This window comes from Pocillopora verrucosa, chromosome 1 (genome assembly GCF_036669915.1).
Source record: "Pocillopora verrucosa isolate sample1 chromosome 1, ASM3666991v2, whole genome shotgun sequence".
Classification (NCBI taxonomy): Eukaryota; Metazoa; Cnidaria; class Anthozoa; order Scleractinia; family Pocilloporidae; genus Pocillopora; species Pocillopora verrucosa.
In genome coordinates, this window is record NC_089312.1 from 15,008,934 (window position 1) to 15,025,356 (window position 16,423).

The 16,423-nt window shown below is 38.2% G+C and overlaps 1 protein-coding gene across 4 annotated transcripts; it reads left to right on the top strand.

The window, feature by feature from the left end:
• Positions 1-120: 120 nt before the first annotated feature.
• Positions 121-15,631, top strand: LOC131781644 (glycine receptor subunit alphaZ1). 4 transcript variants are annotated; one of them, XM_059098344.2, is made up of 11 exons: positions 121-235; positions 936-1,026; positions 4,021-4,122; positions 7,687-7,763; positions 9,171-9,266; positions 9,760-9,827; positions 10,199-10,425; positions 10,929-11,011; positions 11,595-11,732; positions 12,221-12,576; positions 13,346-15,631. In XM_059098344.2, the coding sequence occupies exons 3-11, from the start codon at positions 4,040-4,042 to the stop codon at positions 13,649-13,651; spliced, it is 1,434 nt and encodes a 477-aa protein (XP_058954327.2). In that variant the 5' UTR covers positions 121-235; positions 936-1,026; positions 4,021-4,039; the 3' UTR covers positions 13,652-15,631. The 4 variants fall into 4 exon arrangements, with proteins under 4 accessions (XP_058954327.2, XP_066021807.1, XP_066021798.1 ...); XM_066165710.1 differs by lacking the exon at positions 121-235 and having other exon boundaries at positions 762-1,026; positions 9,174-9,266; XM_066165701.1 differs by lacking the exon at positions 121-235 and having other exon boundaries at positions 765-1,026.
• Positions 15,632-16,423: the final 792 nt, after the last annotated feature.

The following is a 16,423-nucleotide window of genomic DNA, read 5'->3' on the forward strand; positions in this document are numbered from 1 at the left end:
TTAAAAATCACGTTAATGGTTTACATCACCAATAAATAACCGCAGGTTATCTTAAATCCGCAACAGTAAATCACGCATTGGTTGTCGTTTAATCAATAACGTTCCCGCAACAATTATAACGTTTCCCGTTAGTGGTCCCTCCCCAAGCTTAGAGTTGAAAAATACGAAACAAAGAAAGCTTTTATTCTCTCTTTTTGGTCTCAAAAGCAAGACTAGTAACCAGCTCTCTGTTGAGGTAAGTTAGTATGTGATCAGCCAAGCTTCAATAGACGAAGACCGTCTCTCCTTCAACAGCGCTTTAAGTCTGTCTTCCAACAAAGATATGAGTGCAAATCTTAAGTTTGAGTTACGGTAAATTGACCGCTGGTTCTTTTTAAAAACATGTGTCCTCTGAGTATGTTTTTACATTTGTATTTGTGAGGAATGAAATGTTAAGTATGCTATGATGTTTTCCTGGTCGGTTTCTTTGAATGAGCAGGTTGTTGATCTTAGAATTAACGGTTATTGCATTTTTTTTCTCTTTGATTTTCCGTTAATATTTTATCTACTTGAGTAAATAGCTTGTAATTTTAAGAGTTCTTTTGCCTTCTTTTAAGCTTATCGTGATGTTTCATTAAATGCCTCTCGAAGGAAAATATGACTCGGCGAATGTTTCACAGTGTCTTCAAATTTAATTTAAATTACACTTAGTTTTTCAATTGCTGAAAAGTTTTTCAATTTTCCAAGATTGGGTTACTGTACAACCAGCCACCTTGACTTTATGAACGTAAATTAACGAAAACATTACTGCTACAGCGTGTATTTCTCATTTGCTTGTAGTCGGTCTTCCATGTGCAATTATTTTTAAGACATCTGCCTGATGTTGTTTTGAAGCTTCAAAGCCAATCGTTTTGTGAGGTATATCCATTTAGCTGATATCTCCTGCTATTTTGAAGTTCATTTCAGCTTGACTCACCACCGAAAGGCTCCGAAAAGACGCCTCAAGTCAAAACTGCAAAACTACTAACAAAACTTTTCTTCATTGAGGTAAGAGCTTTTTGTATTTAACAATTTACTTACGAAATCATATCATTTTTTTTGTTGTTGAAGGAATCAAAGGTTTAAGGAAATTTCGCCATTGCAGGCTAAATAAAGACAGTTCTCTATTGAATATTGCTGCAGTATGTCTTAGGTTATTCGGCAATTATATAAAGATTCGGGTTGTTATAACTATGCGTGAAAAGTTTGCCTGCGTAGATTTTCAATATATCAATCTTCTTCGTTTCGACGAAAAGTAAACGGTGATTTTTTTAATGGCTATACCAATTAAATCGTTTTTAACTTCAGGCACAAAAAAAAAAAAAAAAAAAAAAAAAATACGCTGTGTCTGATTTCACGTCTCCGAGACGAACCATTATTCAGTTTTGTAAACTTATTTACAAATCACTTCTTAGTTGTAACTACCGTGGGAAGGTTTCTACTCTTTCAAGAGAAAGAAGAAGTAGAGATTTTTTTTAAATGGAAAATTTTTTCGTTAGACTCTGATTTTTAGCAATTGCTTTGTTGTAAATTTAAACTCAAGTTTATCCCGAAAAAGCTCAATTCGGGCGAAATTTTTTTCATCTGGAATTTGATCATTAATGCTAGCGATGTCCAGGGTCAAGAAAAGGGAAAATGATGTCTTCATTACGTTTCTTTGCTATGGACTTTGGGATATAATTTTTACTCCGTTGCATGAATCACGAAAACTGTAAGAGACAACATCAATAGGAATCTTTTCGACTTTTGAGCAACAGAGCCGGAGTTCTTTGCATATTTTCCTACGAGAGCATGCTCTGAATTGATAATTTTGATTGGTAACCAAAGTTTAATCATTTTTCTCGAAGATATATTTATTCCATTAGAAATCAGTATTACAACGGTTCATTTCGTAAACAATTTTTTTGATTAAATGACTTTTCCTCGTTCAATTCAAGTGTAAGGAAAACTAAATTAAGCAATAGACAGCACTTCCTATCAGTCTGTTGGCATAATGACCCACACAGGATGTTAGGAGAACATGCAAAAAGTTAGTAAAGTACGGGCCAGAGGCGAATGATTTACAAAGTTTTTGAGTGCATAGACGATAGGTTTTTGACCAATCAGGGCGCTCGTCTTATCTCAGTAATTTTATGAAACTTACTGTTTTTGGGAATAATTCGCACAGGGAAAAACTTCTTTTTTATTCAAACCAATGGACTTTTCTTTCATATCTAAATTATCGATGTAAATTGGCTCACTGATGAAAGATGGGAAAAGATAAAAAAAAATATGTCATTTAACTGCTTATTGCACAATTCAAAATATGTACAGAGCCAAAATATTCTTTTGAATTTATTTTAATGTTAAGAGCAATGGCTGTTTAATCTTTTTCTCTGATCGTATCGCGAATCGCATTTTAAAACTGGTCGACTTAAATAAATCAATGGGTTTTTTATGATAAAGTACATGTACTGGACAAATCAAGCATAATTGATTAGTGCAAAAACGTGTTTTAGGTTGAGTTTAGAATGATAACAAGATGCGATTGACCTTCGCTAACAAATGAGTTCATGTTTTCGGCAAATCTCGAAAAATTGCTTTTATCTTCCTTTGTGAATTTTTCTAAAGTAAGTGTTAAGTTGCCAGTTTTTTCATTCTTTTCATTTAAGCGGAGTAAATGAAGTGCAGAGAGACCAGTAGATGTGTATGAGTAACGCTTCACATGTAGACATTTTGTTCACGAACTAAAGATTGTTTGTATTAAACATTCTTTCTTTTTTCTAAGATAATCATTTAAAGAGCTTTTCAGAACTCAATCTACTGAACAAGATTACTCTTTAGAACCGAACACTTTGGGTTGCAACCTCTGACACGATTATGACCTCGTCATTTGACCCAGAGAAACTCAAAAGCTAGCAACGTCAGGTGTGCTTGAATATTGAAATAAATGAAATAAATGAAATGTTTTTATAATTGTTATAAAATAGTCTTTATGACGTCATTGTACATGTGTAAACACAAATCTATGCCCAATGTTTGTCGAATCGCTAAATTCCAAAGGTTGTACTATGATCTACCTTCAGTTATGGGGGAACATTTCATTAATTCATGGAGAGTTTCAGTACATCATTCAAAACGCGCTAATCTAACTCTCAAGATTGCTAGTGAGACTCTGTAGACATTTTGTACTTATCTGATTCGTTTTCGAGGAAGTGTTTATCTTTTTCCCTTCACTATTAATTAATGGTTCGATAGTGTGCCTATAATGTGTTTAGCTCTTGGCTAGCGGTAAGAGTATCACACAGGACGCTAATCATGATCGAAAATCGATTTATTCATGAATATTCTAATCATTCGTCACTAATCGAGGCAAATATTTGATTTGCAAAGTTTGTCTATTACAAACTAAAGCATCTGTTACTTCAATAATATTAACAGCAATGTATTCCTTTCGTGACGAAAACAAACCTTTCTAGATTTTACGATTCCTTTTAAAATGATCGTGCGGAAAAAAAGCTTTGACTAAACTGTGAACCAAATGCTACATAACTACTAAATTATTAACATTGGTAATACCTCACAAATACGTTTTGACTGAAACGAATTTGAGACATTTCCAATGCAGTAAACAATGCAATTAAATTTAATGGTATTCTCAAATTTTAGTGGCATTTTAGCGATTCTTGCTTTTTGTTTCAATCTTCCATTCCCGAAGAGCTGATTTAGTAATTATTTTTGAATAGACTTATATCTTGTAGCATTACTTATTTTTAATTCAATGTGTTTGAGGCAATTTACACCTGCTAGCCAATAAGCGTGAAAAAGGATGTTTAATTTTTCTGGCCAATGGGAAACGATGTCGAAAAATGAATCTTATTGATATTAATAGCTGTTGAAAGATTCTAGAATAGGAGGCCAGTGAGTTGAAGCTTCTCTTTAGAAAAAAACGTTTCATTGAACACACGGTCGCTCTATTATACTAACACATTATTTACACTAAACCTTGTTATCTCTCCTTAGAAAACCCGCTCAAAGCAGTATGGGAGTTTCGTTTACAACGAGGAAGGGAACTGTCGTTATCTGGTTCCTAATTATAACATTCTTTCACGGACTACTAACAAGGTAAATAATGAGAAAAATTCACACTGAATATATATTTAATTATCTAGAAAATATCCTTGAAAGTATTCAGATTCGCACTAAAGAAACTATCAATGTTTCGTTTACCCTTTTCCTTCTTGCGTAATATTTTCAACGCTCATTGTTCAGGAATACCGACTGCGATTCTCGACTATGTTTTTCTTGTCATACCCAAAACAGCGTGGGACGCCAAGCTGACCAGAAAAATGCCCGAAGTTTACAAAACAATCTTTCTATTTATATGAAGTTTGAATGCGAAATAACCGCTCTGAAGGGAACGTACAAAACTGTCAAAGTGGAAAAAAACTCAACAGTCGCTCGTGTATTTTGTCACCTTTTTTTTAAAACCCATAATGAAAGTAATTTAGTTATGGTAACATAATGGCATAAACAATGTACAGTAGAAATTGAAGTACCTCGAAACGACCGTACTTTCTCACTATAAACCAAATCTAACTTTCTCCTCTGATATTCAACTCTACTGTTGAGTACTCAAATTGGAGATTTTTCATAAAAAAAATGGTTCACAGAAAGCTCGCACGTTTGAGATGTTTAAGGACATTAAAAATGGTTCATACACGTTTAGTTTAGGTGTTTTTATTTTGCATTATAAAAATATGAATAGGGGCGTGTAAGCTACGAAACTGAGATCAATGGATCTCAATTGAACGACAAAACTTCCTCGGAAACACGGTTTTTTTCCGTCGGACACCCACTGTAAGAGAGTTAATTTTTTTGATGGGAATGTAAAGGGAGGTCTCGGCATAACCATTATCAGTTTGATCGTAAGCGAAAATAGATTAGGAAAATAAATCTAAATTAAAATACATTTTTGAAGCAACAGTGGCGAATATTTTGATAATTCTTGACGTATTTCTAAATATAGAACCAAAGAGGATTATTAAAAATTTACTTCTTTCCGAATTAATTTACTGTTTATCATTGCAAATGAAATTAATTGTTTTGTATTTTATAACGCAGAATTTGTTCCTGTCTTCCTTCCTCAATTACGCATATCACAGACAAAGAACTGACTTGCTACAAAAGTGTTATTCAGTTACCGTTTAACTTACACTCCATGTTATTTCATGCTAGCTACACCAAAACTTTTGTATTTACATGAAGCTGAAAGACCATTTCTGTTGAATACCTAACTGACGTTTTTCCCACCTGAATGAATACTCTGGTGAAAAGGGAAAGAAATATTTTTCGGCTTGTTGTACTTGGTAGAGTTTCTCCCTATAAAACTATGGAGGATTTTGAAAGATAAAATTCTAACGAGTCCAACAGATCACAACACGAACTTAGTAAGTGACGATTCCCTTTTTTCACACTTATGAGTCTTACTCGTTCTTGATATCAATACGACGAAATATATAACGAGTTTGAATTTAAAATATGAGAGCAATTTCATAAATAGGTGTAAGGTTGTTACGGTTTTTCGATGCACTTTTGTTTTGGTACCACTCCTATATTAAACATACAGTTTTATGTATTCTACCGAGTCTAAAAGCAGAGCTTTCATTCTGTAGTTTTTGCACGAGAATACAATAAAGCAATTTTCCTGAAAAAGGCTTTACAATTTTGAACGGACAGTCGTCTTGTCGGACAGACCGACGGAAATCAGGTGAAAATCAAATTTCCAAGCCAGGATTGATTGTTCACATTCAATATTCTATATATTTTATTTTGTATTGAGTCTCCAGGCTGGAATTGTGTTCATACTAACCTTAAAATTTAAAACATGGCTACATGACAGAAACATATTGGACAGGAAGTGAATTCAGAGTCCGTTATTTCCAAAACTGAATGATGTAAGAACCTTTTTAATGTAAATAATTTACTCAAAAAAAGAGGTATCTCGCTGCTTGACACCAACAGTGATAACTTTAAGCCTACAACACATGCAGGTATAAAGGAGAGAACGCGGTCATTCGCAGCCGGCGGCCCAGCACGTACTACTGATAAGCGCACGGTTTACGTGCGGTATTTTCCGCACATCATCGTGTTTCTCTTAGTTAAGTTTGCAAATTTTCAAAATTCATCTAAATTTTTCGGCGAAATGACGATGACGTTATTTTTTCTCGATATAAAATGGTAGCCAAACTTTTAGTTGGATTTATTCTCTAAGGCTTCAGATTAGATAGCCGGCAGTATCTCTTCCTTCTAGCATGATGTTTGATAATCCTTGGGCACGAACGTATGATGAGTTCATGACGCCCCTAACATTTTCCGCCCTCTTGGTTTTGTTTTTTTTCATTTCTTTCATTTTATTTGTGAGAATTCTTTGGGAATGCTTCCGCTCTTATTTTCCTCACTCCGCACCTTGGAAAGGAGGTTTGGGTCTAAAATTGGCTATTCTGAAGATATACTAATGGGAACGCAATTTTTTGCAAGTGTATTTTATCGAAATTTCAATCCTAAAACAAGATCATAAAACTGATGATATGGTCTTGACTACGTATTTTATACTTGACTGGATCGTTTCCAGTCTGTGCGGTTAAGGTATTGTATTTGCATTAAGTAGAAGAATTGTACTACATCGATTCCCTCAATGCCGAGCCGGAGGCCATCATATGCAATAGTTAACTGAGTCAGCATCTTTTTTATACACTTTGTACAGATAAGTATTGAGAAGCGCATAAAGTTCTACAAATTTAGATTTTGCATGGAGCTGAATCAACGGAAGAATCTTTAAATCTTGGAATGGGTTGTTTCTCGTATGCACCGCCCCTACACAGTTCAATTTTATCCATAGAACTTCTTTTTCTGATCACCTTTAGAATCCAAAAAGAATTTATGAAGTAAAAAGGACTTTATGATTGGTCGTTACATTGTTCAGCGTTTCAAGTACTTTTGTCCTGATTGTAGAATTCGAAAAACAGTAACAGCGTATTCGTGACGGCCTTAAGAGTAATCCTAAAAATGGACTGTTCAAGTATTGTTTGTTGTATTTTAAAGTGGTGTTTGTAGGGACTCGGATTGGAAATTCAGCTAACCGCAGCGACCACTTTAACACGGAATGTGAATGAATTGTTATAAATGAGACATGGTGATATTTACATTTATGGTGTATCTTTTGTTTCGGTTAAACCCTGCAGGACTTACTTGTTTTAAAAAAACAACAACAAAAGCAGTAATAACTCAACTGCAAAAACATCAAAAACAAATTTTGTCACGCATCCAAAATGTAACTTAACAATAGTTTTTGAGGTCCCTAGAGGTGTTAATAAGGCAATGAGCTCCAATCCGCAATTATGCGTTGGTGGCTAGCATTAGTGGTTAGCCTTGTAACTGTTTTTCACCTGAAAGCTGAATCAGAGCCTGGGATACAAGATGAGTTGCGTAATATCAAGCAGTATTCTACACATACTTTATTGGGTATCAGCTGTGATCTATTTTTGAACAGATATACCGTCAGCATTGAAACTATTCGCTAAAAACTTGTGCCGGTGTTTTATAAATGAGTGGGCTGTCAGCTATTCTGCAAACAGATAACATCCCTACACACCCATCCCAAATAACCATTTATGACTTTATTGTCAGGAGTGTCCCAGGAGCTGGTTTTAAACGACTGCCCAGGAGTTTTAATAGTACTTTGACAGGAAGCAGCAAAAGAAAAGGTATACCATATATTCAGCTAAAAAGGTAGCAAGATAGCTTAATCTAAACAGAGTTATATATTTTTTCCAGAATGAAAAGAGAATTTCAGTATTCTCCCTCATTTTTGTGCACGGGAACTTCACCTGTCACCCGTGAGTTGTACCTTTTTTCGGTTGCACGGGAACCATACCTGTCACCCGTGAGTTGTACCCTTTTTTCGGTTGCACGGGAACCATACCTGTCACCCGTGAGTTGTACCCTTTTTTGCATGAGTACCATACCTGTCACCCGTGAATTGTACCCTTTTTTCGGTTGCACGGGAACCATACCTGTCACCCGTGAGCTGTGCCTTTTTTTGTTGCACGGGAACCATACCTGTCACCCGTGAGTTGTACCCTTTTTTGCATGAGTACCATACCTGTCACCCGTGAGTTGTACCCTTTTTTGCATGAGTACCATACCTGTCACCCGTGAGTTGTACCCTTTTTTGCATGAGTACCATACCTGTCACCCGTGAGTTGTACCTTTTTTTGTTGCACGAGAACCATACCTGTCACCTGTGAGTTGTACCTTTTTTTGTTGCACGAGAACCATACCTGTCACCTGTGAGTTGTACCTTTTTTTGTTGCACGAGAACCATACCTGTCACCTGTGAGTTGTACCTTTTTTTGTTGCACGAGAACCATACCTGTCACCTGTGAGTTGTACCCTTTTTTTGTTGCACGGGAACCATACCTGTCACCCGTGAGCTGTGCCTTTTTTTGTTGCACGGGAACCATACCTGTCACCCGTGAGTTGTACCTTTTTTTGTTGCACGAGAACCATACCTGTCACCTGTGAGTTGTACCTTTTTTTGTTGCACGAGAACCATACCTGTCACCTGTGAGTTGTGCCCTTTTTTTTGCATGAGTAACTTACCCGTCACCCGTAAGTTGTAACCTTTTTTCGGTTGCACGGGAACCATACCTGTCATCCGTGAGTTGCATCCTTTTTTTGCAAGGTTATCATACCTGTCACCCGTGAGTTGTGCCTTTTTTTGGTGCACGGGAACCATACCTATCACCCGTGAGTCGTACCCTTTTTTTTTTGCAAGGGTACCATGCCTGTCACCCTTGAGTTGTACCTTTTTTTGTTGCACGGGAACCACACCAGTCACCCGTGAGTTGTACCTTTTTTCGCGTTTTGGTTTATTTCGCCTTGGGGTTTGGTGGGGGGGGGGGGGGGGGAGGGGGCGGAGTCGTCTTAAGTGAGGCCATTGAAAATTGTATGTCAGTTAACGGCTAATAGAGAGGGATGATAGGAATTTACAGAGCTTTGTGGGCAAACCGCCATCTTTGAGGATGTTTTAGTTGGACTGCATCCTTTTTCATCAGTTAATTACAGCTCGTAAAACGATTATAACGACATCTTTTCATTCCTTTGAATAGCAGCCCAGTTTCCCGACGGATCGTACGCTAAAGTATCTCATATTATCGGCAAACGACTGAAACATTACGATAAAAATGTTCGCCCAAACGACACGGGTGAGGCTTGTTGGAATATATATATATATTTTTGTTGATATATTTGACTTATTTTCTTAACGTTACGAGCGGTTCAACAGTTATCATATTACATGCAATTTTAGTATTTCGTACCTGCGCATTTGTCAGTTGTTTAAGGTCCACGAATTTTCAGATTCTTCAGTACTTTCGTTTCCTTTTGTCTAGAAACCTCAAAGCTTGCCACACAAGTGTCAAGGGTCGTTTCAAAATCCTTAAACCCTTTACATTCTATCGTTAGCATGTATATTCTCCATACGGTTTGTGTTGCTGTTGGTGCTGACAAGGGGGAATTTGTTGAAAAATCCGGCAAGAGCTGCTTTAGTTGGCGCGTGATCATCTCCTTAATTCTCGTGACCTTAACGTGTGCTTCTGGAGTGATATTCGACGGATAAATTAGATGCTAATCACTCTTAGGGGTCAAACAGACACAACAAATTTAAACACAGTCATTATCGGACCATTTATTTTGTAGGACCTCCTGTTGAAGTTCTTATCGAGTTTAAACTAATGGCATTTGGAAAAATCAGAGAAGAAGATATGGTAAGTTGAAAGAAATTTCACTGCGATTCAATTTCCCTAGTAATCAGTACCACGTGAGAGCGAAAGAGGACGAATCTAGAAAGAGCTTTAGTGCCATTAAGGCATCACAGCTTTTCATGAGTAAGTCTGCCGGAAACAGGACGAACTGGTATTTTGGTAACCCGTTATATGCTCGCTTGTATACAGAAAGGAAAGTTGGATCGGCATCCACCATCCTCCTGCTCCAGTTATGAACAAATTAGTGGAAAAGTTTTGGGAAGATGAAAGTCAAAAAATATCCTTGTTTTGTTTATAGCTATGTAAGGTAGCATTTATGGGCTTCATTCATAGAACAATTATTTAACAATTATGTCATCTTTCACTTTAATAAGGACTATACAATCGACATATTCTTCAGACAGTGGTGGAAAGATCCTCGATTGGCGCATGGACAAGATAAAGTTTTTAACGCCGCATTAGATCCTAGTAAACTGGGAAAAGGAATATGGACGCCCGACACGTATTTCCGAAACGTAAAAAATTCAAATTATCATTCAGTCAGTAGAGATAACATGCGACTGAGAATTTCTAAGGATGGAAGCATTTATTACAGTGCCAGGTAAATCAGTGATTCAACGTAGAGTAACAAGGGCGTAGACCACATTTTCTTGTATTGGTGTCTTACATCAGCGCCCATCCGGAAATTAGAGGCATACCAGTTGTCATGTTACCATTGCACATCACTTTTCCCTAAAACATCTTTTTTCTCTAATATATTTGGGCTGAGTGGAGGGGGGTGGGGTAAGGTAAGATCTCCTTGTTGTCTGCCATACAACTCTTCAGATGTTGGTTCGGAGAATTTGTGTTGTATCTACTAATAAATCCCCAAATTTATATTTATCGTTATTCTCATCAATCGTCTGCTTGATATTGTATGGATATTGTGAGGAGAAAAACCATCTTGGTCACTTATGGGAGTTAAAGGGTTAAGGTACTTTTGGAATTTCTGAACCCCTAAATGAAACTACCACAGAGTTACCAGCTGCTTATAGTAATAAGCCCACCCGCAGCCCACCCAAGAAAAAGGATGAAAGTTGATTCGTCACTTGCTCCTTCTATCAGGATAACTCTCACTGCTCTGTGTGATATGGATCTAAGGCTGTTCCCTCTGGACACTCAGGACTGTGATTTGGTAATAGAGAGCTGTAAGTATGTATACTTTAAAATACACGTTCTCATCGGCACAGCGTTCAGAAATTAGTAAACTTTTCAGTTTAACACACTTTTAAATTGCGGTGAGGTGCGAGTGAAATGAACTTCGTACTAAACAGTGCTAAACAGTAACAGTTCAAGAACAACACATACAGTACAAAAAAAAATTTAACCTGATTAGATCTTCTTATGGTGAGAGCGACCTTCAGCCACTTTTTTGGAATGTAAGCATAATAGCAGATTGCTTTAGGAAGAACTGTTCAAAAACTTATAATAATGAGGTATTTTCAAACAGACCACCGTACTGGTGACGCTCTGACGAATAGCTAAAGCTCGAAACGTCAGCTTTAGACACGCTTTGCACTGGCCAATTACTTTATCAACTTGGTCGATAAAACCAAATTATCGTGTTTTACTTCCCACCGGTGCAGCACCACAGTTTCTTTTGAAATCTATCCCCTTTAAGCCTTTATGGTTGATCGCCTTCTCTTGCTGGTGATACTTGTTATCCTCTTCGGCCAGTTTTGTTCGTGAATGATAAGAATTTCAGTGATAGCTCCAACTTTGTTATTGCAGATGCATACACTGTGGACGATGTTATCTACAATTGGAACAATCGAGGCTCTAAGGCTATCGAGGTGTTCGCAGCTGAACTTGCTCAGTTTGATATGCTACAGATCGTTACATCCAAGAAAGCTAATACTAATAGCAAAGGTGAGGCTTTTAGAGGCTTGAAGCATTTCTGTGGAGGGGGAGCTAGGGAGAAGGGGAGTACGGTGAGGGAGACAAGGGGGACAAGGGGATAAGGGGACAAGGGGACAAGGGGGACAAGGGGAAAAGGGGACAAGGGGGACAAGGGGATAAGGGGACAGGGGTACAAGGGGACAAGGGGACGAGGGGACAAGGTGAGAAGGGGACAAGGGAACAAAGGGGACGGGAGACAGGGGGACAAGGGGACAGGGGTACGAGGGGTAGGGGAACAAGAGGACAAGGAGACAAGGGGACAAGGGGACAAGAGGACAAGAGGACAAGGGGACAAGAAGACAAGGGGACAAGGGGACAGGGGGACCGGGGGACCGGAGGAGATAAGTAGAAATGGAGAAGATATGAAGGGGTACGGTTTTTGTGTCGGTGGTTTCCCTGTCCGCCTAGCCTAAAGAAACCTTTAAGCCTAACTTTCTACAATTTTTTATCCTCCGAAGGGTCCTTCGACAGTTTAAAGGCAACCTTCACACTCAAACGTCGAACAACGTACTTCATTTTTCAACATTTCATTCCTTCTGCGTTCCTCGTTTTCCTCTCGTGGCTTAGTTTCTGGATAGACAGACACGCTGTTCCTGCACGTGTCTCACTCGTGATCACGTGCATACTCAGCACCATGTTCTTATTCGGATCAGTTAACAACAGTCTCCCTCGGATCTCGTACCTGAAGGCAGTAGATTACTATTTAATATCGTCGCTTACTTTTATCGTGTGCTGTATGGTGGAGTATGTGTGTGTCTTAAACTTCACGGATAAAGCAGCATCTCTCTTACTGAGGAGTCAAAGTCTGGCGCCGGTGAGTGTCATCAGTTGTTTAATCTTTGTTGAAATGTCAATATACTTTCTCCTGTCCGCAAATGAACTTAACTTACCCGCAAATCCTATTGTGTCTGTGTTTAAAAATATACCAGCTATGTTGCTGGCTTAATGTCTGGAATTTGGGTGTGCAAATGATAGAAACTATTTCTTTTGAAGTCGGAATTCCTTCGACGAAATGTCTAGTAAATTATAACAGGTGAACGTTCCTTCACTGATCATCAGGCTCGTGTGGACGGAACAGTCGTTGAATTCATTCACACGGGGACATAGCTTTGGTCATCGCTTTGCGCTATTTTCAAATCTCAGTCCAGAAGCTACTTTTATACCTATCTTTGTCTGCGTAATTGTAAACAATGCATAGCTTTAAAGCGATGGAGCGATGGAGCGATGTATTGCTGTGATTGATTGTTGCCATGCCTGTTGGTCGTAAAGTTTGTTTTGATCAACCAAACTAATCATAGTCCAGAGCAATCTTTAACTGAGTGTTGAACTCCGGGATTGGTTTGGTTTTATTGTATTTAGTTATGTGATTAGTACAGAAAACTCACACCACTTTCTCAACCAATCCCATCTTGGTCACTCGTGTTTTCCCGCGCTTCAGGCAGTGACTTGTTTTTACTTCGTCTTCTCATTGGCTCCTGGTGACATTTTCCTTGCTGTGATTGGCTGTTGTGATTGCTTTGGTTTTGATTTAACAATACTCAATTGCAAATCGCTCTAATGTTCAATTAATAATTTCTCTTCAGCCTCCAACACCAAATCCAACAAATTCTATCGCCGAGATGATGGACCAGCAAACGTTCAACTGTAACAAAGACCGTCCTTTGAACGGAGTCGCAGGAGGCTTGTCTCTAAGAAAAGGTGTTTTTCTTCACGAAAATCTTTCTGCATCGAGGAAAAAGACTGCTTGCGCGAGCAATGCCTTTTTGGACGGTCTACCCACGAAACAGTTACCTCCTCATTACATTGACCAGTACGCGCGGAAAATCTTTCCACTTCTTTACGGACTGTTCAACATTGTGTACTGGTCTTACTATCTTCCACGACGATAACTCTATGTTGATTAACAAGACTGAAAGGAATGAATGCTCAGAGCACCTGACGGATGCGTGTCGTGGGGATGGATGCGTGGTGCTTCACACCACCCCATATGTCATAAGCGCTGCAATAAGATGCGCAAGCTGAGATACTGAGGTTTTGTGTTGGCCTTCTTCAATTACTCTCAGAATCAGGGTTACAGAGACACGCGAGGCGACACGCGGCGGACACGCAAGGTATATGTTATACCTCGCGAATACACGCTGTATGTAATCTAAACGAGAACAAAATTCGCTACACGGGACTGATCTTAGAATAACTGTAGAGGAATTGGATTAGAATTAAGGTCTTTAGGAGGGTGTCAGTCTCAAAGCCTAGTGTTCCCTTTCCTTGCATTATTCGCCAAAATTTCTTTGAGTTTTGCTTTTACCTTTTTGACCATGGATGAAAATCATATTTTCGAGAACGTTTTAAAGGAGATGGAGGAAGTTTACGTTGGAGGTAGAGGCAAATCATCCAGTAAATACGCAAACTTGATGTTTGCATTCCGCTTTCTGCATACTCAGAGTACGAGGCAAAACATTTCTATTAGCAATTTCTCTCTCGCTGCACGGAATCTGATCTCAACATTTTCAATTTTAATGGCGCAGGCGTCAAGGATATTTGAGATTTTATGTAGAAGCAATGCGCATTGCCTAGAAATGAAGTTATCCGAGACATAAATATATTTGCATATTGTAATAAGCTAAGCCCTTCTAAATTCGATCAAATGATTGCCCGGCTTAAGTCATATCAAGAAGCAGACATGATAAGCTGGTGAAATCTTATCCGTCCTGCCTTATCGTTAAAAGCCGTACTGTCGATTGGAATAGCATACAATTACAACCCTGCTTTCACAAACTAATGTTGCGAGCCTTTATCAATACCGTAAAAGGCAAAGTAATAATAACTCTTCACGCCCAAGATCTTATTAGTAAATTCTCCTCACCGTTAGTCATATAACGGATGATGTTAGTTTGGAGAACTTACCATCGGATCAACTAATAATCCCCTAACTGATATTTTTTTCTGTTCTTATCACTTGCCTGCTTGGTTTTGTTTTGATAATTCAAGCAGAAATTCTCCTAGGTCACCTATAAGAGTTTTAAAAAGGGCGAAACTGCAGAACCACTCTTTCCTTCATAAAGCGCTAGTTTCTGACATACCTGATATACCTCCGCCGAAAAAATTAAGGAAATAGTGACAATGATAATAAAGAAAACTCCCAGGAATGCAAGGTTGGAAGAAACAGACCAGAGGCTGAAGTTTTCTCAACTTTATATCCTCATATCCCTTCATATAAAATATTAGAGACAAAAAAAATTATCGTCGCTTTGTGGAAAATTTTCTTATCTCTTACGTCTTCGACCTTCCTTGTTTTGCTTTTGCTTTAATCTTTAAATCTTTTCGTTTTTTTATCGTAATTTAATAGTGTGTAATAGCTCCTAAAATATCTTTAAAACAACAGTAGAATACGGCTTAAGTCTTCTTAAATGTGGTCTGCGCGTGATTCATGGGACCTGAACTTAAATCAATTACGTGAACAATATGATGGATACATCACTGTTCTGTTTTATTTTTTCCGTCGGGAAAACAAAAGTTTCAGTCTAGAAGCACACCCTGCTCTGTCTCTTTGACTGTCATTATTGTTACGCGTGCTAGGACCTTTCATTCGTGAGGGTTCTCGTTCACCTTGTCAGTGATGTTATTGATAGGTTCAGACCTGCAAAAAATATTTCGCAGACTACTGGATCCTCCCCTTTGAAACCTGCAGTAGTTTACTTTGATCTAGCCTCGAAGGAAAATCAGCGCTCCCCGTTCACTCGCCCCGGACTTGACAAAGGAATTATCTTGTTAAAGGCGAACACGAATAATGAAGCACTTTTCCAATTTTTTCTTCGACATTCAAGCGAAATAATGACAGAGTGTTTATTTATCCCTAGTGAAATCCGACATCAAGCCATAAATCATGGTCAAAGTATCTTGTTCAAGAACAAAATATGTCAAGTTTTACAAAGTGAGAAAACTTGTGAGTCACGCGAGATAGCACAGGACGAAGTCGCGTGATTCGCGCGCGATCCTCCTTGGAGTTCCACCCGTCTTTTCATTGTTGCCCGATTTGTCTTTTGAAATGTGTTACTTTTAATAAAACTTGTGACTGCAAATCTACGACTGTTCAGTTTTAAAGTTTAATGCGCAGTTATCAATATCAAGAGACTCCACAGAAAAAACAGACGATTAGTCGTATGCCGTCTGTCAAGTCAGCTATTGATAGATGTTTTTTTTTTTTCCTGTCTAAACCTTTTTAACTTTTGCGACGATCAAAGGTCATGTTTACGTCTCAAATCATTTTTTTTTAATTGGTTAATCAAGCATAGGTCCCTCATCAGCAAAACACCGCGGTAGGAACGCAAAAGGCTGATAACGAGAGCACGATAAAAATTACTCGAGTATTTTACTTCTGTTCGGGAACTTATAACCGCTTATTACAGTCACCAGCTCTCGCATACCTTGCTCCAGCTTGACTGTGTAAGACATATAACATTGTTTTGATAGCTTACGTTTACTCGCAGCTAAGAGTTTATTACCATTCAACTTTTACGACGTAAGCCTTTAAAGCGAGTCTTTACTTCGTCTTTGTCTTCCCAAACTTGTGTTGAGTCGGCAGACGGCACTGTTATCGCGTTAATTTTACAGCAAACACTTGCGCGAGAATATCCTTTGAGCTCTCTGGGCTTCTCTGATCA

Coding starts and splice junctions, on each gene's coding strand:
- LOC131781644 (XM_059098344.2), top strand. CDS start 4,040: ATGGGAGTTTCGTTTACAACGAGGAAGGGAACTGTCGTTATCTGGTTC. Junction 7,764..9,170: donor AGGAAGCAGCAAAAGAAAAG/GTATACCATATA, acceptor TCCTTTGAATAG/CAGCCCAGTTTCCCGACGGA. Junction 9,828..10,198: donor AAATCAGAGAAGAAGATATG/GTAAGTTGAAAG, acceptor CACTTTAATAAG/GACTATACAATCGACATATT.